Below are 24,239 nucleotides of genomic sequence, written 5' to 3'. Positions count from 1 at the left end.
ATAATTGTTAAATAAATTTAAAGAGTTGTATATTAAAAATTATGTACATTAAAATACAAAGGCCTAAGATTGCTGAATTTCGGAAATTTTATGTCATTCTACACACTAAACTAATGTTTCTGAAGGTTTAGGCAAAATAATGTAGTAAAAGTAAATGTAAATTATTAAAACGCCGTTATATTGTAGTTATTTCCCCATAGTGGCAGTTGGTTTTCTGTAAGTGTCCGTATTTCTTGTTTCAGATCAAACTCAGAAATTTAGTAAATTTTCATTCTAATAATTTAAGTTGTTTTCAAAGTATTATACCCATAATTTCTTTTGTATTATATATAAATTTGCGGTGCAAATTATAAAATTTTCACTTAAAATGTTAATTAAAGGGTGATTCTTATTTGATCATATAAACACATATAAATAATTAAAAATGTCAAAACGCGAAGATATAATTGACAAGGTCCACGTGACTAAACGAAAGGAAAAGGTTCCGCTCCTCCGTGGTAAGATAAACATGGTCTTTTTCCTAGTGTTCCCCTTCGTATCATACTTGTTCATCAAGTATGATATAGTTTTGGATAAACTATCCTTTTTCATATTCTTGGCATGTGCAGCCTTCAATTACCTCTCAAGCATCGTACTCCACAGCAGAATGTGGGACCAAGAACTATACTCAATATTAAGGAAAATCGACTATGCAGGTAAGTGGTGTTATAATTTAATGATTTAGGAATATTTCTGATGATTGGTGGAAGCGGATTGCCAGTGTATGCTGTGTTTATGAACGACGACTTCACAGTAGTTCTAGCAGTCTGCCACTATATACTCCTTTTCGCAGGTATTTTTTAATTTAAGTAAAATTTTTAGGAGTCTTTTCATCATTGATTTTCAACTTCTGCTATACCTCAAAGCCCGTTAGATCTATCGTATACGTATTGGCAGCAGTACCATATTACTTTGTATCATATAAGATTCTGTTCACACTGAAGAGCACCCAAGTTTTCCTCTTGTTTGTGTTGGGGGGAGTCTTCTACATGATGGGAGCAGTTGTTTACGGTTCGAAGTTTCCGAACCTAGTCCCGGGTGTATTCGAATTTCACGAGTTGTTTCACGTGTTTTGTATATTAGGGTTTATAACCATATCCATTTCGAACTTCTTGCTGTTCAAAAGGGGTGGTGCTCAACTGTTCAACAAGTTTCTGCAGTCTAAAATACATCCCATATGGCCTTGATTTCAAGAACTAGTGAGTTTTCAAATTTAATCTAATCAGTTGTTGTATATTTTAATTATATGTGTTGGTAGAAATTTAATATTTATCATAAGTGGTAACGACACGACAAGGGTGTATATTGTAGAGAAAGAAATATGTTATTTTAGATTGTTTTTTTAATTTAATAATATTTAATGGAAAAATCATTTGAGTGTATAGCATCTCAATTTAAACCGAGAATGTTGAACATAATCAAATTGCAATTTCTTAAAATGAGTTTTTGTTTGTAGATTCGAAAATTAGAATTTTGGTAAGATAAATGCTAAAGATTAACTTAGAATTTCTGTATAATAAAAGGAAGGACGCACCAATACTTAGAGGAAGAGTGTACAGTGTCAATTTCTTGTTGCAGCCGTTACTCGCATACACAGTATTCCAAAATAAAACCGATAAATTAACCAAACTAACTTTTTCAACTTATTTTATTTCTTTCTACCTTTGTACCTTGATTTGTGTTGTTTACCACGGAAGTTCATGTAAAGTTATAGATAGGTCATTGTATGCTAGAATCGACTATGCAAGTATGTAATTGTTATTTCATCAATAAATTTAGGTATTTTCGTGCAAATTGTTACTAATTTCCTACCCTCATTTGTTTACTTCATAGAGAATGATACACATGTTATATTATCGATGTTTCACACGTTACTAAACTTCGCTGGTAAGATTCCCTATTTTAAAATTTATTCTAGGTGCTTTCGTATCCCTGTTCATGGACTTTATTGAAACCAGTAGAAGGTTTAGAGTAGTTGTATTCTGGGTTGGTACGACTTGTACCAACTTTCTTCTGTATAGTTATCTAAAGAACAATATGTATGTACCAGCATCACTCTTCTTACTCACTTACATCGTAGCTGTCTGTGCTGGGTTGGTCTACTCTTCAGGAAAACCTAATTTAATTCCTGGAGTTTTTGAATTTATCGAACTCTCACATTTGCTGTACACCATTGGCTCAGTGACCCTGTTCTATGCTCACGCAATATCGATGGGACTGATAAAACATGATTTGTACTATTTAACATGAATTTAAATCTCAAATTACATATTATAATTTGCACAACAAGGATGCTTGCAGTGATATATGCAGTGGTTCCTCTTGTGAGAAAACGTAGCGTTTTGATTGCCTCTATTCATACCGCAGGTCGATTGCCTAATATAAGGTTCTTCATGTATTCCCCTCTCAATTCTGGCGTTCTGAAAAGGATAATTTCTGTAAGGTGTGGGTTCAGAGTTCTTAACAGTGATGTTAGGAGGAGGGTTCTGAACATAAATGGGCTGAGGAGGATCATTTTTCACAATAACATTGGGAGGAGGCTGTTGAACGACAATAGGAGGCCTGGATTTATTCCTAACAACAACAGTCTGTGGTTTCTGAACGAGAACAGAGGGAGCATTCTGCCTGTTGTTCACATAATATATCTCATTTTCATTTCTAAGCTGTTTGTCAAATCCGTTAAATTTTCCATAACACTCGGAACACCTAACTACCCTTCTAACAGGATTACAAGGGTTTAAATTGTGAGAACATGAGTGATTACAGCCGCTTTTGGGAGTGTGTTCCCACAAAACATTAATTGCATCATTATTGGACCAACAGTTATTATCATTATGTGAAAAATGTAAGTTTGGAGAATTCATCGAACATGATCTTTGACAACTTCCAATACAACCCCGGTTTCTCTCCCGAACTGGATTACCAAGTTGAATCCAACCCTCAAACTCTATCTCGGAACCTTCCTCATCATTTTGAACAATTCTATGGCAAGGTGTGTGTGATTGCCCATTACAGAAGTTTTCCCTACCTGGTAAATAAGATACCATTTTAAAATATTAACATGTAATTTTTATTAAAAATTTTCATGAACCATTGGTGTTATTAACACATAACTGATTCACGCATGCTATTAATCTAATCCGAAGATCTTTTCAAACATATGTATGTGTAAAAATAGTTTATATCTGGAATTTCCTCAACACCTTCCTCATTTTCAAAATTCCGTAACAAATCCACGCCCTGCTTCCTCATCTTTACAACCTCAACCTTCCACAACTCAGTCTAAATAAATTGATTTTAGAACACACATACGTTAAAGTACATGAGTCTCTCCTCTGAATTCCCTCCAGAAATTACTATTAAATATCCTTCATCTCTAAAATTCCATTACATACATAATATATATGAATTTGTTAAAAGTTTTCATATATTTTGTAGATTTAGATGATAATAGATAGAAAATAAACTTTAAACAAGTGTAGAAGTTTTCTAAAACTTTTTGAACCTTTTCCCGGTAATTTTCATGGCACTAAACGAGATGTAAATAAAGAATAATTACCAGAATGGAATCCAAACACCCTTTGTCTATAATGAGGTCAAAGAAATTTTCAGAAAAATTTTTTCCAATATCAAGAGCATCAAGAAGAATATCTGAACAGGAATGTGATTAGAGAATTTTACAGGTGAGATGAGGATATTTTGCCCTCATCAAATTGATACAGGATTCAGAAAAATCGGCATTGATAACGGATTCAATCCCAGAATTAAATAAATCGATTCCGAGGGCTAAAGTAAATAATGTGTAAGTAAAAGGTAGAACTTGATGAACCACAACCAATGTGTAGAACTTTAGAATCAGGATTTATTTTCAAAGGAATGTTCTTAGATATTTCAGTCCATGAGTCATACCATTCGATATTTTCATCATCTCTAAAATTGTTGGTAACATTTAATTCTGAACCATTCTTACCCGTCATAGTATGCGTTCCAATAGTTGGAGTCAAAATACTGAAAAAATAGTTTAAAAATATTAAACATACCATATTCATTGTTATGTTTCTCTTTAATATAAATTTAAAATGTATTTTTTGATAGGAATTTCCGGATATGTTTTCTTTCCGGATTCCATCAATTTTCCTCATTTATCGCAGAAATATCGGTTGTATAGTACGGCAAGGTAGTGTGAATGCTGACAAAAAACTTGAAACTCCAGCAGATATCGCTAAATTTATAGGTTAGATTAGATATTATTAATCCCTAACTCTATCTTACATGTATGTGCAGAGAAATGTTCAAGGTTACACTCTGAAAATAAGAGTTTGGATTACGAAAGATGTAAAAAATCGGTTGATTCCTTTCTTAGGGGGATAAATCAGTTCACGGTTGCGGAAGTGAGAACAATAGCCTATAACATAACTGGGATGTTTCCTGACCAGAAGAACCCTGATTGGTCCAGTACAATTTCGAATTTTACATTAAAAAGATCGTATATGATGCCAGTTTACTTTTTATATCCATTAATTAACAGTATTTCACTTAATTATATAGTTTGTTTCAGGCGTATGCAAGATGGGAATGAAGGAAACGAGTTTTTATAATAAAGTTTTACCAATTGCTCTTGAAAGAATAGATGAAGCTAATAGTATAGACTTGGCAACAATCTCTCAAACTATGGTTTTGCTCAAGAACCGAAAGATTCCTGTGGATTCTAACCTGGTTAAGAGCATCATGAACAATGTATCTAAAATGTGCTTAACTGATAGAATTATAACAGAAATTTCTGCCACAAATTCTGTTTTAATTCTATATTCATTTGCCAAATTGAACATTTTCGATGAGGTGCTGTTTCCAAAGTTATTGGGACTTGTTAAGCATATAAATAAGGAGAATTTCGAGCCTCACCTGATACCACTGGTGTTGTACGTTTTATCGATATTTAACGTGAGGGACCACTCTGCTTTCTCATTAATTTTTGACTACATTTCTGAGTTCTCACACCTGATGAAGTATGAAAACCTAGCCAATTGCCTGAACTCAATGGCGAGACTAAACATTAGAAGCCACTCAGTTATAAGAGGTTTGGAATTTTAATAACTTTATGTATATATAGAACTTGTTGAGAATTTAAGGAAACATTTACCCTCAATAAGGGTACGCGAGCTTGGTAAGATGTTTTTTAATATAAATGGCGTTAGCAAATGTTATGTGGAGTCTATCAAAGCTAAAATATAACGATTCTGACTTCATGAATGAGTGCTTCAACAGGGTCCAGGAGTACGATTACATTGATCCCATGTCCCACGCTCAAATATTTGAAGCCATAAAGAGAACTAATTTTAACAAAGAAGGTATTCTTCAATATTTTCATTTGTTCAGATACTGTGGATCATCTTTTGAGGAAATATATCCCTATCATGAAGGAATCACCAACTCAAGTCATCACTCAAGTTGCCTGGTATCACTCTAAAGACATATTTTGTATTTTACTTGATACATAAGTGTGTATGCTGATATACAAGCTGTTTAGGTGCTGTTTTGTCCAAAATATAGATAAATATAATCTGATCAAGGACTCCTTGGAAGAACTGTCAAAACGTGAACTGAACAAGGTTGAGCTTAAGTATGTAAATTTATTGTCAAAGTAAGTTCCTAGTATTTATAAGAGAAATTTATAAATTTTTTTGCCTAAAAAACTTTTTATTTCAGATCACTAACGGACTGTGGTGGAGAACAAAGTAGTGTACAGTAATCTGACATCAGTTAATATTTTTAAAATGTGTACTAGTATATATTATGTTTCCATATTATAGCTTTAAGGGAGATGTGAATAGTTGTGTGACCAGGGTCCGATTCTCGCCTCAAAGGAGTGATTCCCTGGCTGTCGCTGTAGATTCCTCCGGATATATAAGGTTGATGGACCTGAAAGCACAGAAAAGCTCAAACCACAAATACTTGGAGAATATTTTCATGGAAAATGACATGAATTTGCCACATTTATGCGACTTCTCCTTCAGTAATTCAGGAAGATGCGTATACGTGTCCTCATCAGACGGTTTTGTAACAATAAGCGCCATAAACATGGTTGGAAAGCACTTAAATAAGGACAACAATCTGCTAACAATTCATGATACATATATAGGAGGCACATTTTGTGTTTATCCCTCTCCGGAATACGATTTTATGATATACACCGGAGGTGGAGACGGCTTCCTGAGGCTCTGGGACCTCAGGCTAATGTCTAGCAATAATAAATATAGCTCCCAAGAAAATTCAGCGGAATTTAAGGCCTGGAATAAGCCCCTGGTGTCACTCTGGGCACATGTAGCTCCTCTATCCTCAATGAGCCTGAATATCCCAGGAAGGATTATAACTTGCGGGTTCAACGAGAATATCAGGGTCTGGGACTCCAATTCTCTCGTTCCACTCCAGACTATTGACGGAGGCTGTGGTGAAATGGGCGTTTGGGACCTGATTGTGGACGACAAAACATCAAAGATGGCTGCTGTGGGTGATACAAGCGTTCTCAGCACATTCGAGTACGAATGTGACGAGGAAAGCTTTGTGTGTAAGAATCTCAGGAAAATTATGTATGAAAATTATGTAAATGACGTTAATCTCGACTTTATGAGTGAGGATCAGATCCTGTTCATGAATTGGAGGAGAATCTGTCAGTATGGCAACAATTTGGTGATTCCAAGCCTAAATACCGGAAATTCTGCGAAAGCTTTTATTTTAGACATCTGTTCTGGTAATATTGTGGATAATTTGTCATATCAGTCGAAACCTGGGACAAATAACCATAAAATCTCCTCCGTCGATGTACACCCTAACCCAGATGTAGGGCTTATTCTCTCTGGAGGTTAGCTTTTTCTCATTTTTATTTATCTAAAAAATTTATTTGTATTTGTTAATTTGTTTAAAATTTTTAAATATGCTGAAATTTTGAAGCAAATGTATACTTAGGCTCCATCATGAACGGAATGTGTACTGTGTGGCTAGATAAGGCCAGAATGTAAAATAATTAGTTTGCAAAATGCAAGATCCAGTAGTGATAGATAGTTTGAAGAAACTCCAGCTGAAAGGCTCTGATTTATCTGAGGAATTTAACTCTAAATTGTCTGAGTTATATAAGTGGTATAACGACCAATTAAACCTAATTTCCGATGATATGTTACACATTTTAAATAATCCTAAATCATCTAATAAAACTAGCATAAATAATGAGAATCCGCCAGATATTTGTGATAATGGTCCAAGATTAAAGTCGAGGGAGCCCACGGGCGAGTTTGATATCATCTTTACAAAATCCAGCCCCCCCGATAAAATCATCAATGTCGATAATCCTGAACATGCCACTAAGAGTTGGCCAAAATTCTGGTTACATGCTCTTCTGGGCTGTAAAACAACTCGTTTATGGATCTCTGAGAAGGATTATGACATTCTGGAATACTTGAACGATATCAGGGTTGAGGTTTTCGACTCGAATGAAATTGTTGAATCTTTTGAAGTTACGTTCTATTTCAACGAAAACCCGTATTTCTCAAACTCAAAGCTGTGGAGGAGTTTTGACTTTGATAGGAATCTCATAACCTCAGAGTCCAGCGAGATTTACTGGACTTCAGAAGTATGTGTACCCTGTTAATTATTAATTTAGGTCATTGACGATTCTTATTTCGGGTTCTTTTCCTTCTTTAACACTCTGGTATTTTTTATAATTACCATATTTTATCCATTAGATTGAGTATGAGGACTTGAAGTTTGCAATTTGCATAAAGGATAAGATAAGAAGGAATCCTCTCAAGTACGTGCTAAGGTATCAGTCAGAGCTTTCCGGTGATAAAGAACAAGAGTCCGACACAGATGATGAGGAATATAGTAGTACCAAGGCCGGCTCCAGATATCCATTCTCTTGGCTGTTTCAAAAATAATATCATCACATTTGCTATACATTTAATGTTCAATATCTAAATGTATTATGCTAGAATATAGGTAGTTATAGGACAAATTCCAAATTTTTAGGTGACCGTCCCTACCTCCAGAGACTAGTAGGTTGTCCTCCCTTAAAACCAATTCACGGACATTTTTTTCCACATCTTTTTTAAGCTTTCCCATGGAGTTCAGTAGCTCAGGATTTGAAAATGATAAGGTGGTGATGACACCCTTGTGAGCCGACTCTACCAGTACTTCACAGGATTCTGAAGTGTTATTAATGGGCCAGAATAAAATATCGCCAGAAGAACAGCCGGAAATGATAAACTTTTCAAAGGGGTCAAAAACACAGTTAACCTTGTAATTATCGTAGGTTTGGCCCCTGTAAGATGCCAGAACAGTGCCGTTATCAACCAGTTTTATCGTGTCATCAAGAGAGGCTAAAATATAACAATCTGGTACTCCAGTGAACATTGAAAACCTAAGAGAAATTGTTAAGAATAAAACATACGAAATTACTGAATGAGTGAAAACATCATCCTTCAAAACGCCTTTACGAAGATCGTAATGACGAACATGACCATCCATAGATGAGGCCGAAATAGTAGAATTCCGTTCATCTACACATGATATCGTATCCTTGGCGTCTGGAAAAGTCTGGACTGGGTTTTTCGACCTGTTATCCCAAACCTTTACCATCTTATCCTCACTACCAGTTACAAGAAGGTCATTTCTCCAAACATAGTTACAACAACAAATCTTCCCTAAAAGAAATGATAAGCAAATAGAGTTTAATTTAGTTCTTACCCCCATGGTTATACTTCCTTATGATCTTGGCCTCCAGAGTGTCCCAGAGAAAGGCAGAGTGTTCAGCGCCAACTGATACAAAGTTTTTGTTATCTTCCCTAAGGCACACGTCGTTAACCTCGTAATTGTGAGGGCCTAATAAAAAGTTCTTTAATAAAGTTTACAAAATACCGAAAAACTTCTTTATGTGTAACTTTTTAGATGGATTCCATAATCGAACTGTCCTGTCGTTCCCAGCAGTCATACAATAGACTCCAGTGGAGTCGAATTTAATACTATTGATACATCCTAAATTATTTAAACTAAAATCAGTGTGAATCAAACCTTTGTGTTCGTTTAATGAGCCTAGTAATGTGAGAGAGATATTCATTACATTTTGTGAAAAGAAATGTATGAAATAAAATTCAAGTATATAAAAACAAAAAATATGTTACAGATTAAAATTAGTTAACTTTGAATTGAGATGGACTGAGGTTAGAATAGTCATTTAGAATTTTTGCATAACTATGTAGTGCCTCCACAATGTCGTTGTCGGACTCTTCTCTGGCCCTCGATTCCATCACTAATCCGTTGTTTATACTCGAGAATTCATCCAGAATTTTGGATTTCAGCTTCTTGTCAGATTCCTGTTTAAACTTCTTCAAATCTGAAAGTTCATTCTTCAAGTTATGATAGGCAGAATTGATCTTTTCCAACTCCTCATTTATTGAGGAGTCTGTTTTGAGCTCAATTTCAGAAAGACTCTTCAATATTTGCTCCTCCCGCTCTTGCCTGGAGAGTTTTTCCTCCTCAAAACATTTCTAAATAGATATTTTGACCTAATAGGATTAGGTACCTGAAGATTTGATAGTGTTTTTTCCAGAAGTATGCAATTGGACTCTATTGTAGTTGAAAATTTAGACTCGTTCTCGTTAACGTAGGTTTGGATGTTGTCAATTCTGTCTGACAAAGACTGAATGACGCTATCCAGCTGGTCTAGCTTCTGCATAAACAGGTTTTCCACCTTGTTTTGTACAGAATTAATTTGGCTTTCGAAAATCTGAAAAAGATATTTTTATCTAAACTCACTCCATGAAGGGCTTTAATCGTCTCCATTCGCCTTTTAGATTCCAGCGTAATAGCATTCTGTAATTTATTCAACGATTCATTTATATTTAATAGCCTTGATTCTTCCAGCTGCCTCCTCTGCCTAGACTGTATTTCCATTTGGCGTTCAAAACCAAGCAGTTTGTCGTTTAGTATCAACAGTTTAGACCTAGTCCCAGTGTTAAACCTAGGGTCATAAGTTTCTGGTTTTTCAAGCAGTTCATTAACCACTAAAAATCTATTAAATTGGAGCTGTGTACCTGGATATGGCGATTTTTCATCTGATTTCATAGAACCATCAACAGATCCAGAAAATGAAAAAAATGATGAACCTACTGTTCTAGAGTGTTTCATTAGTTTTTTAATCAGGAGATCGTCCTTCAAATCAACCAAATTACAGTTTTTTTGCTTCGATTGCATGTCTGCAAATTCTTCGTTATTTTGCGATACTACCAAATCAGAACCGGAATTTTTAAGGACTTCCGTCATTTTAAATTAAATATTATGTGCAAGATTAAAATGTGTATAAAGAATAGTTGTTTTAAACTTTGATTTACGTCCTCACGAACAAAACAGACACATCTCATAGTGTGTAGAGGTGAAGCAATATATAAAACACAAAATTCAGAATATTTTACAAGTATACAAAATTAAAATTCGTAATTAGGATTTGAGAGGTGTTAACAGGAACATGAAATAATCTTATTTTAACCCATTTTTATCTCAAATATCATGTATATTAAATATTCAATATTTTTAGAACATCTCTCATTTAATTTATACATGTTCTTCCAAATATAGTCAAGTGCATTGTCATTAGGATATTATTTATTATGGTGTAACCCGAGGATTTGATTCCGGAATTTTCTCATTATTTCTCATTATTCGATACTAAGTCTTTCTAAACTAGTTACAAAATAAATATTTACCTTCTTTTAAAGAATAAATTTACAAATATAGAACTTCCGAATCCTCCTTCAAGTTTACTGTCATCTTAATAAGCTTAAAATATAATAAATCGCTATATTTTGAATATATTTAAAAGTAAATCAACTTGTTATTATGTCTATGTGTGTAATTTAAGAAATAGATTACATTTAAAGTGTCAATTTCACAACTATGCGTACTTTTTATGGATATAGTCCATTCAGTATAAGCTGACTGTGTATATTATGTGTCTCACGCTCATCATCTAACTGTGTAGGTTCATCCGTTTCTAATTGCGATTGTTCATTATTTGCTACTGGATGCGATAAATTATTCTCTTCTATAGAAACAGTTGTTTCGCCAGTTTCAACCACTGGTTCTATTCGTGATGATGGAGAGATACGCATTACCTCTAGTCGATCGTCAGTTGTAAAAGAGTCCACCGGCTGACCTGCTTCGAGTCTTTGCTGTAAAAGTGTTTCATGGTTTTGATGAATAAAGTTTAAACGTTTGTAACAATTTGCAATTTCTCCTTCCAGATTTGGGCAGGGGAATTTATCAAAATCTATATGGGATTGAGTAACCTTAACGACGTAGGAAAATAACACATCGTTCCGTTTATATTTATAATTTAAAATTGCGTAGCAAAAACTAGCATTTTGGTCTTCTTCCCGGTCCCAAAGCACTTGCGCATCATAAACAACCGTTTCTACAGGAAAAAAGTACATAGGATAGTATACCCAAAAATCTGCGTCCTCATACTTATGTTTTTCTACGATAAAATATGAATGGTCAGAGTCAGGACTGACATTCAGAACCAGTGGGCTGTTGTAGATTCTGCAGCCAGCGAGGTTAGAAAATAGGAGAGAAATGGTTACAAACGCCTTAAAACTTTTGATACTTGCCACCTTCAAGTGCCCATTATGTAAGAGTATCTCAAATAAAGAACATACCGAGAACAAGAACTTACATATGGGGAAATAAAACTGAAATAAGGATATATAATCCACTTAAATGTACGATAATTTTATCATAAATTCAATTAAAAATCTTTACCTTTATTTCTGTAGAAAAAGTTTGAGATTTAAAATTGATTTACTCATTATTCCTATGCTTTTTATATTTTTTTTTCATTTTCTAATTTATGATTTTTTTGATTTAATGATTATGGACCTAATAACGACGTTCTTTTTGAGAGTATAATTCAATTGATATTATTTTAGGAAACATTTCAATGCTTGAGTTCAACCTCTATTTATCCTTTATCATACACATACTTTTGAGTTTTTCTTTATATTTCTTAATAAGGATATTTCTTGTTTACTTTTGATTTATATCAGTTTCTGGTTTTTACCAGGTACTAACCTAACCGCAATAATTATAATATATATTTTGATAACACATGTATCTTTTAGAGTATATTATTTTTAAGGTGTTGATATAGTATTGTAATGTTGTGTATTTGTGTTAAGGATATATTACACTTTGAATTTCGGATGAATTTCCAACAATAGATGGAAACTCTTCCTCAGAATTTGATACTTCTGATGTTTGTTGATCAACTGGCGTTGAAACCTCTGTGTCAAGATTTGAAACTTCTGATGTTTGTTGTTCTTCTGAGGTTGAAACCTCTGTTTCTGACTGGGACCATTCTGTAACTGTTTGTGTTGTTTGGCCATCTGTTCCTAAAAAGCTATCTAGTATTTGGGAAAATTCGTCTAAACGTCTCTGTTCTTCTTGCATCATTCTCTCAATACGTTCATGGGCAGTCTTTAAACGACTATAACAGGATGGAAATTCGGCTTCCAATTCTGGGCATTTAGACACATTTTGTCCATGATAATCATTCCTAGAAACAAGAACGAGATTAGTGAATAATGCATCTGTGTTTTTATAACGGTAGTTAACTATTATGCAACAAAAATTTTTATTTGCATTCTGATTCCAATTCCAAATAATTTCATTGGTATAAACAATCATTGATATTCGAAAAGTATAGACGGGATAATATACATAGAAAAGTGCGTCTTCATATTTATGCTCTTCTTTGATAAAATTTGGATTTACTGCTGTGGGATGAATATTCAGTACCTCTAAATTGTCAATTTTTGTCGACCTACAAAAGTTAAAAAATAGGATAATTAATATACAAAATATACTACGTTGGATTCGTGCCACTTTTATATATGCATTTTAATAACACGTGTTATACTACATAGCAATACTACAAAAACTGAAACCTATATATGGGGAAATAAAACTGAAATTAGGATAAAAAATCCACTTGAATGTACGATGATTTTATCATAGATTCAATTAAAAATCGTTGCCGTTATTTGGGATCAGAACCTTAAAGTTGACTATCGATTTACTGCATCATTCTTATGTCCCCCTTAATCTATCTCATTGCTAACTTAGGGTTTTCTTTTGATTTGCTAAGTATTTATAAACCTAATTCACAAGACTTATTTATGAAAACAATCTAGAAATATTATAAATGCATGTGTTTTTGTCCTTGTTTTACCGTTTTCTTAGTTCTTCATACGCATACTAGTTCATTCATTCTTTATTTTATGGATTGTTTATTTTCATGTAGTATTCATCTTAGTTTAGAACTATATATGAATAGGTAATACTTATTAACAATAGTAGTAGCATTTAATGTTATGTGTATGTTTTAGAGTATATTATTTTTAAGGCGTTGATACAGCATTGTAATGTTGTGTATTTGTGTTAAGGATATATTACACTTTGAATTTCGGATGAATTTTCATCAATCGATGAAAACTCTTCCTCAGAATTTGATGGTGTTGAGTGTCGATCCTCTGAAGCTGAAACCTCTGTTTCAGGTTGTAATGTTTCAGGAACCCTGGTTGTATGTTGATCAACTGGCGTTGAAACCTCTGTGTCAGGATTTGATTCTTCTGGTGTTTGTGTTTGGTCATCTGTTCCTGAAGTAATTCCTAGTAGTTGGGAAATAAAGTCCATAGGGCTCTGGCCTCTTAATATTCCTTGAAAGCGTTCATAGCCAGTCTTTAAACGATCATAAGACACTTTAAGCTTGTCATTCAAATCGGGACATCGAAGTACATTTTGACGATCATTATCAAAACTGGACAAGAGAATAACGTTGGTGAATAATAAGTTTTCGTTGTTATATCTATAGGTAACTATAATATAACAAAAACTTTCACCTGGTGAAGAATCCCAGTCCCAAATAAACTGATCGTTATAAACAACAAGCGCCACTTTAAAAGTGTAGACAGGATAATATACAAAAAAGACTACATCATTATAATGATGGAGTTCTTTAATAAAATGTGGATTTTTTGCTCTAGGATGAACATTCAGGACTCCTAAATTGTTAAATTTCATGGACCTTCCTAAATTAAAAAATAGAAGGATAATTAATATACAAGTTATATTGAGGTGGATGCCCACCACCTTTGTATAAGAATTCTAATGGGCTGTTACGGTGGAGAGGAACGCTAAAAAACCAAGGGATATATATGGGGAAATTAAATCTGAAATTGCAATAGGTAATGAGATCTCAGATAAGTGAATTGTCGGTGGGAATGATATAGAATACCTTTGTTATTTAATTACCTTGCTTAACTGAACAGTAATCAGGTAGAGTTAATTAGGAGATAATCCTTATAACTGACAATTCTTTTACGTAGTCCATCTCATGCGGAATGTTATTTGGTGGGTTTTGATGGAAATTCTCTCAAATATTCAGGTATAATATCCTATAATACTAACTGATTTCTTCTGGTATATCCGTAGTATCCTCGTATAATTTTACAAGTTCTTTTAGTTGTTTTTGGTCAGATAAATAAACAATGGGCTTATTCCGAACTTTTGTGGAGGGAAATCTTTATTATAGAATTTGGTAGAGTGGAATTATTCTATATCCAAAGTTTATGAATTTTTTCTTCTATTAAATGTATTAAAATGTCATTTATTTTGCAATTATTTTTTTGATTTATAGTATTAGGGATTTCATTCTCATATTTGTATTCTAATAATAATTAATACTTGGGTATGTACCTTATGGTTGTTGTTTGGAATGACGAAAATGCATTGTAAAAATGTTTAACATAAACATATATATGTAGTTTAAAATTTACATTAATTTTAACAACCCAATTAAAATAAATATGTTGAATAAATTATGTGCGAGTTCATTCGTTATTAACTTAGGCAGTTGTTGTTACTGGAGCATTTGATTGCGATTGTTCATGAGTATGGGATTGAGGTCGTTCAGGAATTGGTGGTGGAATAAATCTAGATCTACTTGACGTAGAATTGGTGTTTAATTTCTCTGAAACTCTGTTACTCATGGAGGTAAGGTGACGCCTTATTCTTTTAGATAAATTTTTTATATGATCTTCAAGTTCTTCTTCAATTCCTTGATAAATTAAGCCGGAAGACCTCAGATTTTGATAAGTTTCATTAAGTTTTTCATTTAAATCAGGACATTTAGAAGGATTACCATTTAAGGAAACAGATAGGGCAAGATTGATGATATTAGGAACTAACATAGATGAACACTTAAGATGGTAGTTAACTATGGCATAACAGAAGTAGGTATTTCTATCCCTGTCCCAAGACCATAATATTTCATTTTTGTAAACAACTTGTTCAGCGTTACATGTGTAAACAGGATAGTATACATAGAAAACTGCTTTTTCGCGTTTATGTTTTTCTCTAACAAAACGTGGATTTTGTTCTAAGGGGTCAAGTTTCAGGACAGCTAAATTGCTAAAATCCGTACTTCCTGCAATTCCAGGATTTATGAAAAAACCTAATAAACAAACTATATTAAGGTGGATTCCTTTCACCTTTATATAGGCATTTTAATGGCCTAGGTTAAATAAGATACATTATCAAAAATAACAGATATATGGGGAAATTATTAACGGAATAAATCCAAATAATTGAGTTGTTTATTTGTAAATTTATAATATAAGTAGTGTAATTTCTCTGCTTTATTTCATCCTTGAACCTTAAAGTTTCTCATCAATTTACAACATTATTTACTCCCTCTCCATATTTTATCTCATATTCTAACTTATGAATTTGTTTCTAAATAGTCGAGAATAAAACTTTTAGTGACTCTTTATGTAAAAACGTATATTCGTTGAGTATGTTATCGACAGATATTTTCAGAGTTAAGACCAAGTACTTATTGATATATATATATATACCTACTAGGCTGGTTTACTTTAATTATAATTACCTTGTTATGTTATATACCTTAATATTAATAATTGTACCCTTATAGCTATTATGTATTTACTAATGGGTAAAAGCCATTACAAAATTGAGAAATTAATTTTCGTGACTAAAAACCAAATCTGAAAGGTTAGGTTGAAAGGATAGTTTATTGACTAGGATCTTATGACAATTTCATTTGATAAATGCGATAGTCGAAGTGGAGGAGCTCTTATTGGTTGCGATTGAAAATTCCTCGTGGGATCGTTTCTTACAGTTCTTGTAACACTTTCTTCAATAGCATCAACTCTTTCCCTAATTGAGTCGTTTACACTATCTAGAAAACGTTGGTTTCTTTCTGTCAATGCTCTATCTAATGCAACACTTAAGCTTTGACTATATGCCAATTTTAGTCTTTCATGTGGATCTTTAAGTTCATATTCCAAATCTGGACATCTGACTGAAAGTCCTTTTAAAGAGCAGTAGTTTTGTGTCTTTGACACATGATAAAATAAAAAGGGTCTGTGTTTATATCTATAATTTACAATTGCGTAACAAAAGCCGGAGCTTTGTTCTTCTTCCGAGTCCCAAAGTGTTAGATCATTATAAACAAGTAATTGAACCTTATAGGCGTAGGCAGGGTAAAATATGTGAAATGTCGCATCCCTGAATCTATATGATTCTTTGATAAAACAAGAATGGTCAGCCAAGGGGCTAATGTTCAAGACTAACAAATCACGAGGCTTAGCGCATCCTACAAATTTACCATATACATACAAAGCAAACATATAAATACTAAGAATCCTGATGTCCACCAGCTTTATATAGCCATTTTAAGGGCCTGGGTCAAATAAAGAACGTCGGCAAAAAAGTAGCTCATGTATATGGGGAAATTTTTAGTAAAAAACTGTAAATAATTAGGGTTCAGGTGGTCAATAAAACTATATACTATATATAAAAACAATTTATATCATTATTTTATTACATTCAAGTTGGTATATGTCCAAAAAAGTGAATTTGGGTGGAAGCTGAAATTGCTTTACACAAAAATCAGTAGTAATCCTTGTAGTGATTTAGCTCTTTTTTACAGCGATCCGACACATTTCTTCTAATTTGGCCCATTCTGTCAGAAACTCTTTTAATAATTTCTGAGCTGGTGGTTTTCAGCCCAGAATCGACGTATCTGAGAATTCCCAGGCTTTCCACGACTTCCAAAGGGTTTGAAGCAACATTAATAAGCCTAGAATCGCTATACTTTCCAACCGCCACAATATCAATTCCGTAGTTCTAAAACAAGTTAAATGAGTAAAAAATACCTTGATAAATTCCTTAGTAATTTTGTAAGGAGCGCCTAGAATGACGTCGTCAGTGTACTTCATTGCTGAAACTACAAGGCACCTGTCAAGCATATTGGTGAATGGAAACGGTGAGCCTTTAATAGTTCTGACCGTCTGGTCATCGTAGATTCCGACAATCAGATAATCTCCCAATGCTCTGGCTTTCTTCAGAAATCTCACGTGTCCGTTGTGAAAGAGGTCAAAACTCCCATCCACATATACTACTCTGGCATCTTTTGGCCTTTCTTTGTTTGGTATAAACTTTGAAAGCAGATTCAAGTTTAATCTGCACCTCGGGTATGAAACGTGGTACTCATAAGATCTTATCGTTTCAGCCTCAGTTAAGCCCTCGTTCAATAAGTCGTTCTCGTTCTTTAAAAGGTCACTCTCAAAATCTGAAGGAATTGACCTGTGATTCCCGTTAGTTAAATGTAAAAATCTTTCATACTCCAGCGATTCAATTAATCTAGACAATGTCGATGATGTACTCACTCCTGATCACATTATTAGATTTATGTTTACTATATACTACATATACTAATGTAATATACATAGATTTATTATCTAGTATAGTATATAATTTATATATAAACATGAGTAAACTGAATGAAATACCGTAGGATCGTTTAAAATGTATCATTAGTCCGGCGTTTTTTGGTTCCATATAGGAATCAATTCCGCTTGTGCCGATTGCGATATCGTCTCCGTGGGCCACAAAATCACACTTTGCAGTGTTCAGCAAAAAGTCCAAAGAGACGTCGTAGGGAACGCCAACCATAACGTCGTTCACCCACTTGCAGGCCTGGACTATTTCAGCCCTCTCCTGGTCAGTATAAATCGGGGGGATCCCCTTGGCCCTCTGCGTGTCATCATCTGATATAACCCCAATCACAAGTTGTCCGCCGAGTTCGTAGGATTGTCTTAGGGCATTAAGATGGCCCCAATGTATTAAATCGAAAACGCCGTCCACGTAAATGCGACGGCCAGTCAAATCTCTAGTTTCCTCTGCGATCTCTTTCATCTTAAATTAAATAAAAATTTTCACCTCATGTATATATCAATTTTATAGCATTAAACTATTCAAATACAATATAAATTGTGAATTTGAGTCAGATCAGATAACCCCCTACTGATGAGCCAAATATATAAAGTTAGTTCGAGAAATTTGTTAAACATGAGGCCGGAAATTTTATAATTTTAAAAAATGGGTGGACACGGTGGCTTGAACATACTTCCACAGAAAAAGTGGAATGTTTACAGGCACGACCGGCAGTACCAGGTCAAATTCGACGAACATCGGGATATAGAAAAAAAGCTCAACGATAAAGAGAAATTAAAGAGGGAAAGGTTAAGTGATTCCTTGGTAGAATTAAGGAGAAGGGCACAGGATACTCAAAACAGAGATGTTGATGTAGAAACTGAGCTTAAAGTTGAGGATAGAAGTGGGTTTAAGGTTAAAAGGTTAAAAAGAGATAAAAATAAACATAAAGATAAAGGAGATGAATTTAAAAGTGAAAAAAGTGATTTATTCCCTGAATTAAATGAAGATATAAAGAAGGAAGATGGGAAGAAAAAAACGGGGCACATTAATTTTTTCGAAAAGGAGGAAAGAGAAGCTGAAGAGGCGAGTATTAGGAGAAGAGAACACTTAATTAAAAGTGGTCATTACATTTATAACTCTGATTTTAAGGGGCCGAGAAAGGTTAACGTTTACGTAGACGAAGAGAATGCAAAAGTCACACCAGATTTTAAAAAACAACAAACACCTTGGTATATGAAGCCGAAACCTCCGGATTCTAATGATTTTAATGAGGTTTCTTACACTGAGTATTCCCAGTTAGGGAGAGAATCTAAAAATAAACAGCGTAAAACTAAGGAGGAATTACGTAGTGAAAGATTATCCAGAGAATCTTCCGAAAGAGAAAGAGCTTTAGCGCTTTTAAAATCCAAATAATATATTTTAAATTTTATTCATAATTATTTATTAAACACATAGAAATTTGATTCTGGGTGGGGAGTTCAATCAATGATAAATATATCATTTAATGTTAAATATATATGAGGTTCAATGCTCTCTGAATAGAGCAGTTTCCTCAGTTTTCTATTTGAATGGACCTGAAGATGAATTAAATTCTCTTAAATTGCTCCATTCAGCTTTAGAATCATTAAACATTCCAAATTCTAGTCCCAATTTTGATAAATTTAACACTAACTCAGATGAGTTTGGATGTAATTTGATAAAAAATGAGCTTAAAGAGGATTTTAACCAATTTTTGGATAATTTAAGCAGAGTTTTATTCCTGTTTTCAACAAGGCTCTTGAAAATAAGAGATTTAAACCCCGAATTTTCCCATCTGTACATTAAAATATTTTTAAAACTGACAAACATATTAAAGTATTATAAATTTGAGTATAAATCTGACATTCTATCACTTTCGCTGGTTAAAGTATGGTCGGAAGTTCTGTGTACAAATGATACTAGTCAAATAAATTCTGAAACTTTGAGTAAAAATTCGGATATATTTAGTGATTTTTTACCGCTTTTGTTAAATGTATTCAGTTCACTCGAAAATGAGAAGGAATTGAATAAAATTTTGTATATTATTTTGGAAATTTTTAGGAACACAGACTCAGATGAGTTTATACAAGAGATTTTGGAATCTTTGGAGTTTATACCATGTAATTTAAACGTGTTTGAGGTTTACCCTGGGCTTGTTTCAAGAATTGTAAACAAAGTATCGAGTTTGAACAGAACACTGTTTTCTAAATCAGTTGATTGTTTAACAGTTTGGTTTAAATACTTTTTGAATAGTAGAAACCAAAACTATTCTAGTAACTTGAACGACTTAAGTTATATAATAAATAATAAAGAGGATGATGATTTGCTCGAAAAAACGGTAGAATCAATAAGTTACATAATAAAGAGGTTTAGGAATAAACATAATAATAGAGTGTGTTTGTTCTGTACTGATCTTATAGAATACGAGTTTTTAGATGATAATCTTAAATATACCTTGGCAGGTGTAATTTTGGACTCTATCACAAATGAGGATATTAAGTCTCAAATTTGCAAGAGTTTAGAAACTGCTCCAGTGTCTTTTAAACTAATTTTAAGAGATGTTGTAACAAAATCAATTAACGAAAATGATGAGAATTCAGTCAAAACGTTCAATTCATTTTTGATAATCAGTGACTTGATTTCGTGGAAATTGGATAATTATTTCGTGTTGAAATTTTTATTAAATAGTTTAAAAGTTGATTTTAGCGAAGTTTTAGAAACTCGACTAGTGAATAAGAAGTATTTAGTTGACACAAATGATACATTTTCTGACGAAATTAGCCTTAAACCTACAGAGAAAAACACAATTTCAATGTTGTACTTTAGTAAATTAACTACAGAGGTTAAGCTAGATTCTATTTCAAATCTGATATCACTGTATGAAAAGGTTGATAACTGTGAAATTAAACTTAGAACTTTAACGCTTTTAAATGAATTGACATCTGTATTGTTTGAGTCAAAAGTTGGTGAAAGTGTAACATCTGACGTTATTTTGAACCTGAAATCCACGTTAAAACTCAATAATATGTTCAATTCTGTTGAAAACTTTATTGAAAATGTAGTGGTAATGTATAAAATTAGAGTGATTGATTTATTAACAACGCTGTTGAAGAATTGTAATGAAGAACATTTAACACATTATGATATAGAGAATTTATTGTTTAATATTATCCCGGAGTATAACTCAGATTACATTAAGTTGTCGCAATCTTCAGCATTGTTACTGAGTGAACTGAACAATTATTTTGGAAATTATGTCAAAAAATCTGAAATAACGGACAAGTCGGACTTCTCTACTATGTTAGAATATTATAGTAATAGTTTAGTGAAGAAGATAGTGTATAATATTGACACGGAAATAATCCCAGATTTGGTGTATACATTGACTAGTTTCAGTAATAATTCAATTGATTTGAAGGTAATTTTTGATCTCACGGTACAGTTCTGCAAGTATTTCGATGAAATAACTGCGTTGACAGAGTCGAATATTTCCAACAGATTATTGAGGATATTTTACAGCTTTAACTACATTTTAATTTATATTAATAATAATTTAAATCACAAGGAGATCTGTGATGGTGAGGATAAAGTAAAGGAATTTGACGAGACGGGAAAAGGTGATTATATACTTACGATATCAACGTTAATAATAACGAGGTGTAGATATTACACAAGTGTTAATAATAGTAATTTGGAGTATTTGGCACTTTTGGCTCTTTATCGCTCGCTCATTTTGTGCTCTAAAAGTGAATATATATTCAGAATTAGAGTTCATGAAATCTGGGACTGTCTCACAAATTCCCTAGAATTAGGCCTGAAAAGGTTCAGAATAGTCACAATTCTCCTGGAAATATTTAAATTAATTGCAATCAACTCATTTCAGTTCATAGAAAACAGGTATTTTGCACTTTAAATTAGATATAATTTGATGTAAATTAGTCTTCAAAAGTGTTATGTTATCTTTAATTATTCACAATTTAGTCTATTTATACAATAGTTTACACAAAATTATACTTTAAATTCACCAATTAATTGTAGATTGATGATGATATTTGAGATGTTGGAAGAAATAGTACTAAAGGATGAGAATGTAGTAGGAGTACCAGAGGAGAAGAATTCAACGTTGAGGTATAAGTGCTATTATAGAATTGTGGATTTCATGGAAATTGTGTCGAAAGAAGTAGTAAACAGAGCTTTGTTCTCAGAATTACTCTTATTTGGGATTAAAATTCATTCAGCTAGAACATGTGAATCCTTAAACAAAGTGTTAGGCAGAGTTTTCATTAATTTGTCAAGAAAAAATCCAACACTTGTGAGAAATGTGCTGTTGGAAATGGGAAAAGGAAAGGAAATGAATAAGGCATTTATTAAATTCGCATTTAAGAGGGATCTGAAGACTATTTTGGGGAAGATTCCACCACAACCCTTGATAGAACTGCCAATAATTCCTTGAAACAAAATGTACATAATAATTCAATGAAAATGTATAATAATCGCAATAATTTTATATACTTCATATTTATCGCAGTATGTATAAATGTTTGTGTCAGTTCCAGGATTTTGGATCGAAGCCCTAATGTGTGTGCCATTTTACCTAAAATTACAAATTTGTTGCAAAAAAATAGCCTTCTAGGTGTTAAAACTAAGGGGAAAGAGTCTGATTTGATAATTTTAAACAATTGTTCAGTTTCTAAATTTGTAAAGAGCAAATTGAATGAACTGGGAATAGATTCTAGCCTTTTAAGAAAAATAGAAGACGAAAACGAGAAGAAAAACGTTACAAACTCAATAATAAACTTCATTAACGATGTTTATAAGGAAAAAGGATATTTTAACAGCTCCGTACAAAGTTATGAATACGATGAGTCTGGAAAATTAGTAGTTGAGTGTGTGGAAAAATCAATTCCAGAGTGTAATTTTAGGTTATTTATAAAAGATTCAGAGTCTAATAAAGTAATAGAGATTAAAGAGGAAAATGTAATTAAATCGAGTTTAACAACTTTCCCCTCAGGGAATTACACACAAATTCCCAATAATTACCTCTTTAAAAAGATTTTCAAGGATAAAAAAATGGTTAAACTGGACCCTATCGTCTTTGAATCGATAAGGCACACAGGTTTATACGAGAATTTACAATATGTGATTCATAGAGATAGAGGTGAAGTGTATTTGGATTTCTTTTTTGATGACTATGGAATAATTCATTTAACAGCACCAACGTTATCTCTGCCACCTGGTGGTCCTGTTTTGAACTTAATTTACAGAAATATTAACTTTTTCGACACAAAATCAGTGTTTAAACTTTTAGCGGAACTTAACCTTTTAAAAATTTTGGAGTATAATCACAAATTCAGGCTCTCACTGTTTTCAGATGTTGTCGATTTATCATTTTGGACCAGCCATTGCTCAAGTCCGACACTTTTAACACTAAACCTGTCGTTTAGCAAGAATGATATTACATCTCTATTAAACTTTTTAAGACCATTTAAACAGAAACTAAAATCCCTAATTAAAGATAAAATTGGATTAAGGAATATGAGGGTTGGCTTGAAGAGCCATAGGAAATTGGACGTAAAAAAATTAGATGAGATAAGAGAAGTGACAGCAGCGAGCTTAGAGAAGATGAAATTTGGAGAAAAGGAGGGAAATTTTAAGGATTTCGAGCTTAGTTTGGGATTTTTAAAGCTTCTAGGTAACTTTAAATACGTACTTTCAACAGCTTTTGGAACCCGCAATGTAACCATAACAAATGACCTGAATTACAAATTAAATACCAGTTACCTCGAAGATCCCGTCCTAATCAAGACGACTTTGATGAATAAAATTAAGTATAAAAGTGATAGTCCTGCAAGTGAGGGTGGGAAAGGATTGAATACTCCTAATTTGTGTTATAGAGTGCAGAGTAAAGTTGATGTAACTTTAGGCTCAAAATGTAAAATGTTATTTAAATATTTGTATGGAAATGAGATGTTAAACGGTGATTATAGAGGACTTGGACACAATAAGCCCAAAGATGCCTTTTTCATAGCAGGGCATGATTTCGTAATTCCAATCACATTTAGGTTTAAATTAATACCATATTTTGGTGTGTTTCTCGATTTAATCCACTCTACTGGTAACGCTATAAAGGATTTGGATCTAAGTTTTGGACTCAAACTGATGGTATTAAATATCGCAATTTCAGTACCACTTCTCACAAAACTCAATTCTACATTCATATTTAACAATTTCTCAAAAGAAAATCGAAGATTGTTCTTCTCCGTTTAATATTATATATATATATACTATGTATATATATAGTATACAAGATATATTTATTTGGAGTATTTATATTGTAT

The 24,239-nt window shown here is 33.0% G+C and overlaps 18 protein-coding genes across 18 annotated transcripts; 8 read left to right on the top strand and 10 right to left on the bottom strand.

Moving 5' to 3' along the window:
- Positions 1-225: 225 nt before the first annotated feature.
- Positions 226-1,272, top strand: TpMuguga_04g00201 (hemolysin-III related family protein; the record flags this gene model as incomplete). Its single annotated transcript, XM_758743.2, has 3 exons — positions 425-695; positions 725-832; positions 862-1,226. The coding sequence occupies 3 exons, from the start codon at positions 425-427 to the stop codon at positions 1,224-1,226; spliced, it is 744 nt and encodes a 247-aa protein (XP_763836.1).
- Positions 1,273-1,524: 252 nt separating this feature from the next.
- Positions 1,525-2,289, top strand: TpMuguga_04g00200 (hemolysin-III related family protein; the record flags this gene model as incomplete). Its single annotated transcript, XM_061305938.1, has 3 exons — positions 1,525-1,786; positions 1,819-1,926; positions 1,958-2,289. 3 exons carry the CDS (start codon positions 1,525-1,527, stop codon positions 2,287-2,289), a joined length of 702 nt encoding a protein of 233 aa, XP_061161106.1.
- Positions 2,290-2,297: 8 nt separating this feature from the next.
- On the bottom strand, positions 2,298-3,086 carry TpMuguga_04g02565 (uncharacterized protein; the record flags this gene model as incomplete). Its single annotated transcript, XM_758741.2, has 1 exon — positions 2,298-3,086. The coding sequence occupies one exon, from the start codon at positions 3,084-3,086 to the stop codon at positions 2,304-2,306; it is 783 nt and encodes a 260-aa protein (XP_763834.2). The 3' UTR covers positions 2,298-2,303.
- Positions 3,087-3,174: 88 nt separating this feature from the next.
- On the bottom strand, positions 3,175-4,088 carry Mettl13 (Methyltransferase domain protein; the record flags this gene model as incomplete). The annotated part of the gene is made up of 6 exons (XM_758740.2): positions 3,175-3,321; positions 3,352-3,415; positions 3,507-3,568; positions 3,599-3,690; positions 3,721-3,825; positions 3,860-4,088. The coding sequence occupies 6 exons, from the start codon at positions 4,086-4,088 to the stop codon at positions 3,175-3,177; spliced, it is 699 nt and encodes a 232-aa protein (XP_763833.2).
- A 58-nt stretch (positions 4,089-4,146) lies between these two features.
- On the top strand, positions 4,147-5,788 carry TpMuguga_04g02230 (uncharacterized protein; the record flags this gene model as incomplete). Its single annotated transcript, XM_061306147.1, has 8 exons — positions 4,147-4,273; positions 4,324-4,566; positions 4,598-5,116; positions 5,150-5,203; positions 5,235-5,387; positions 5,416-5,494; positions 5,567-5,680; positions 5,746-5,788. 8 exons carry the CDS (start codon positions 4,147-4,149, stop codon positions 5,786-5,788), a joined length of 1,332 nt encoding a protein of 443 aa, XP_061161836.1.
- Positions 5,789-5,832: 44 nt separating this feature from the next.
- TpMuguga_04g02065 (uncharacterized protein) lies at positions 5,833-7,100 on the top strand (the record flags this gene model as incomplete). The annotated part of the gene is made up of 2 exons (XM_061306125.1): positions 5,833-6,898; positions 7,003-7,100. 2 exons carry the CDS (start codon positions 5,833-5,835, stop codon positions 7,053-7,055), a joined length of 1,119 nt encoding a protein of 372 aa, XP_061161835.1. The 3' UTR covers positions 7,056-7,100.
- TpMuguga_04g00195 (Nucleosome assembly protein (NAP) family protein) lies at positions 7,073-7,967 on the top strand (the record flags this gene model as incomplete). Its single annotated transcript, XM_061305937.1, has 3 exons — positions 7,073-7,663; positions 7,694-7,741; positions 7,776-7,967. The coding sequence occupies 3 exons, from the start codon at positions 7,073-7,075 to the stop codon at positions 7,965-7,967; spliced, it is 831 nt and encodes a 276-aa protein (XP_061161105.1).
- A 22-nt stretch (positions 7,968-7,989) lies between these two features.
- Positions 7,990-9,145, bottom strand: WDR83 (WD domain G-beta repeat protein; the record flags this gene model as incomplete). Its single annotated transcript, XM_061305936.1, has 5 exons — positions 7,990-8,449; positions 8,480-8,732; positions 8,776-8,910; positions 8,947-9,063; positions 9,100-9,145. 5 exons carry the CDS (start codon positions 9,143-9,145, stop codon positions 7,990-7,992), a joined length of 1,011 nt encoding a protein of 336 aa, XP_061161104.1.
- A 73-nt stretch (positions 9,146-9,218) lies between these two features.
- Positions 9,219-10,350, bottom strand: TpMuguga_04g00193 (SF-assemblin/beta giardin family protein; the record flags this gene model as incomplete). The annotated part of the gene is made up of 4 exons (XM_061305935.1): positions 9,219-9,575; positions 9,611-9,814; positions 9,844-10,091; positions 10,122-10,350. The coding sequence occupies 4 exons, from the start codon at positions 10,348-10,350 to the stop codon at positions 9,219-9,221; spliced, it is 1,038 nt and encodes a 345-aa protein (XP_061161103.1).
- Positions 10,351-10,936: 586 nt separating this feature from the next.
- Positions 10,937-11,756, bottom strand: TpMuguga_04g00192 (uncharacterized protein). Its single transcript, XM_061305934.1, has one exon. It carries the CDS (start codon positions 11,514-11,516, stop codon positions 10,992-10,994), a length of 525 nt encoding a protein of 174 aa, XP_061161102.1. The 5' UTR covers positions 11,517-11,756; the 3' UTR covers positions 10,937-10,991.
- Positions 11,757-12,255: 499 nt separating this feature from the next.
- Positions 12,256-12,992, bottom strand: TpMuguga_04g02350 (uncharacterized protein; the record flags this gene model as incomplete). Its single annotated transcript, XM_758733.2, has 1 exon — positions 12,256-12,992. Exon 1 carries the CDS (start codon positions 12,766-12,768, stop codon positions 12,256-12,258), a length of 513 nt encoding a protein of 170 aa, XP_763826.2. The 5' UTR covers positions 12,769-12,992.
- A 529-nt stretch (positions 12,993-13,521) lies between these two features.
- On the bottom strand, positions 13,522-14,385 carry TpMuguga_04g02180 (uncharacterized protein; the record flags this gene model as incomplete). The annotated part of the gene is made up of 1 exon (XM_061306139.1): positions 13,522-14,385. Exon 1 carries the CDS (start codon positions 14,161-14,163, stop codon positions 13,522-13,524), a length of 642 nt encoding a protein of 213 aa, XP_061161834.1. The 5' UTR covers positions 14,164-14,385.
- A 518-nt stretch (positions 14,386-14,903) lies between these two features.
- Positions 14,904-15,720, bottom strand: TpMuguga_04g00189 (uncharacterized protein). Its single transcript, XM_758731.2, has one exon. The coding sequence runs from the start codon at positions 15,330-15,332 to the stop codon at positions 14,988-14,990; it is 345 nt and encodes a 114-aa protein (XP_763824.1). The 5' UTR covers positions 15,333-15,720; the 3' UTR covers positions 14,904-14,987.
- Positions 15,721-16,162: 442 nt separating this feature from the next.
- On the bottom strand, positions 16,163-16,851 carry TpMuguga_04g00188 (uncharacterized protein). Its single transcript, XM_061305933.1, has one exon. The coding sequence runs from the start codon at positions 16,791-16,793 to the stop codon at positions 16,182-16,184; it is 612 nt and encodes a 203-aa protein (XP_061161101.1). The 5' UTR covers positions 16,794-16,851; the 3' UTR covers positions 16,163-16,181.
- Positions 16,852-16,964: 113 nt separating this feature from the next.
- pctA (cytidyltransferase-like domain protein) lies at positions 16,965-18,872 on the bottom strand. Its single transcript, XM_758729.2, has 3 exons — positions 17,958-18,872; positions 17,322-17,836; positions 16,965-17,292 (listed from the first exon to the last, which is right to left on the bottom strand). The coding sequence occupies exons 1-3, from the start codon at positions 18,361-18,363 to the stop codon at positions 17,056-17,058; spliced, it is 1,158 nt and encodes a 385-aa protein (XP_763822.1). The 5' UTR covers positions 18,364-18,872; the 3' UTR covers positions 16,965-17,055.
- TpMuguga_04g00186 (uncharacterized protein) lies at positions 18,427-19,312 on the top strand. Its single transcript, XM_758728.2, has one exon. The coding sequence runs from the start codon at positions 18,547-18,549 to the stop codon at positions 19,294-19,296; it is 750 nt and encodes a 249-aa protein (XP_763821.1). The 5' UTR covers positions 18,427-18,546; the 3' UTR covers positions 19,297-19,312.
- Positions 19,313-19,387: 75 nt separating this feature from the next.
- TpMuguga_04g00185 (uncharacterized protein) lies at positions 19,388-22,354 on the top strand (the record flags this gene model as incomplete). Its single annotated transcript, XM_758727.2, has 2 exons — positions 19,388-21,798; positions 21,940-22,354. 2 exons carry the CDS (start codon positions 19,388-19,390, stop codon positions 22,352-22,354), a joined length of 2,826 nt encoding a protein of 941 aa, XP_763820.2.
- A 23-nt stretch (positions 22,355-22,377) lies between these two features.
- Positions 22,378-24,168, top strand: TpMuguga_04g00184 (putative integral membrane protein; the record flags this gene model as incomplete). The annotated part of the gene is made up of 1 exon (XM_758726.1): positions 22,378-24,168. One exon carries the CDS (start codon positions 22,378-22,380, stop codon positions 24,166-24,168), a length of 1,791 nt encoding a protein of 596 aa, XP_763819.1.
- Positions 24,169-24,239: the final 71 nt, after the last annotated feature.

This window comes from Theileria parva (assembly GCF_000165365.1).
Source record: "Theileria parva strain Muguga chromosome 4 map unlocalized ctg_529, whole genome shotgun sequence".
NCBI classification, from domain to species: domain Eukaryota; phylum Apicomplexa; class Aconoidasida; order Piroplasmida; family Theileriidae; genus Theileria; species Theileria parva.
This window is presented reverse-complemented; position numbering and strand designations above follow the sequence as displayed.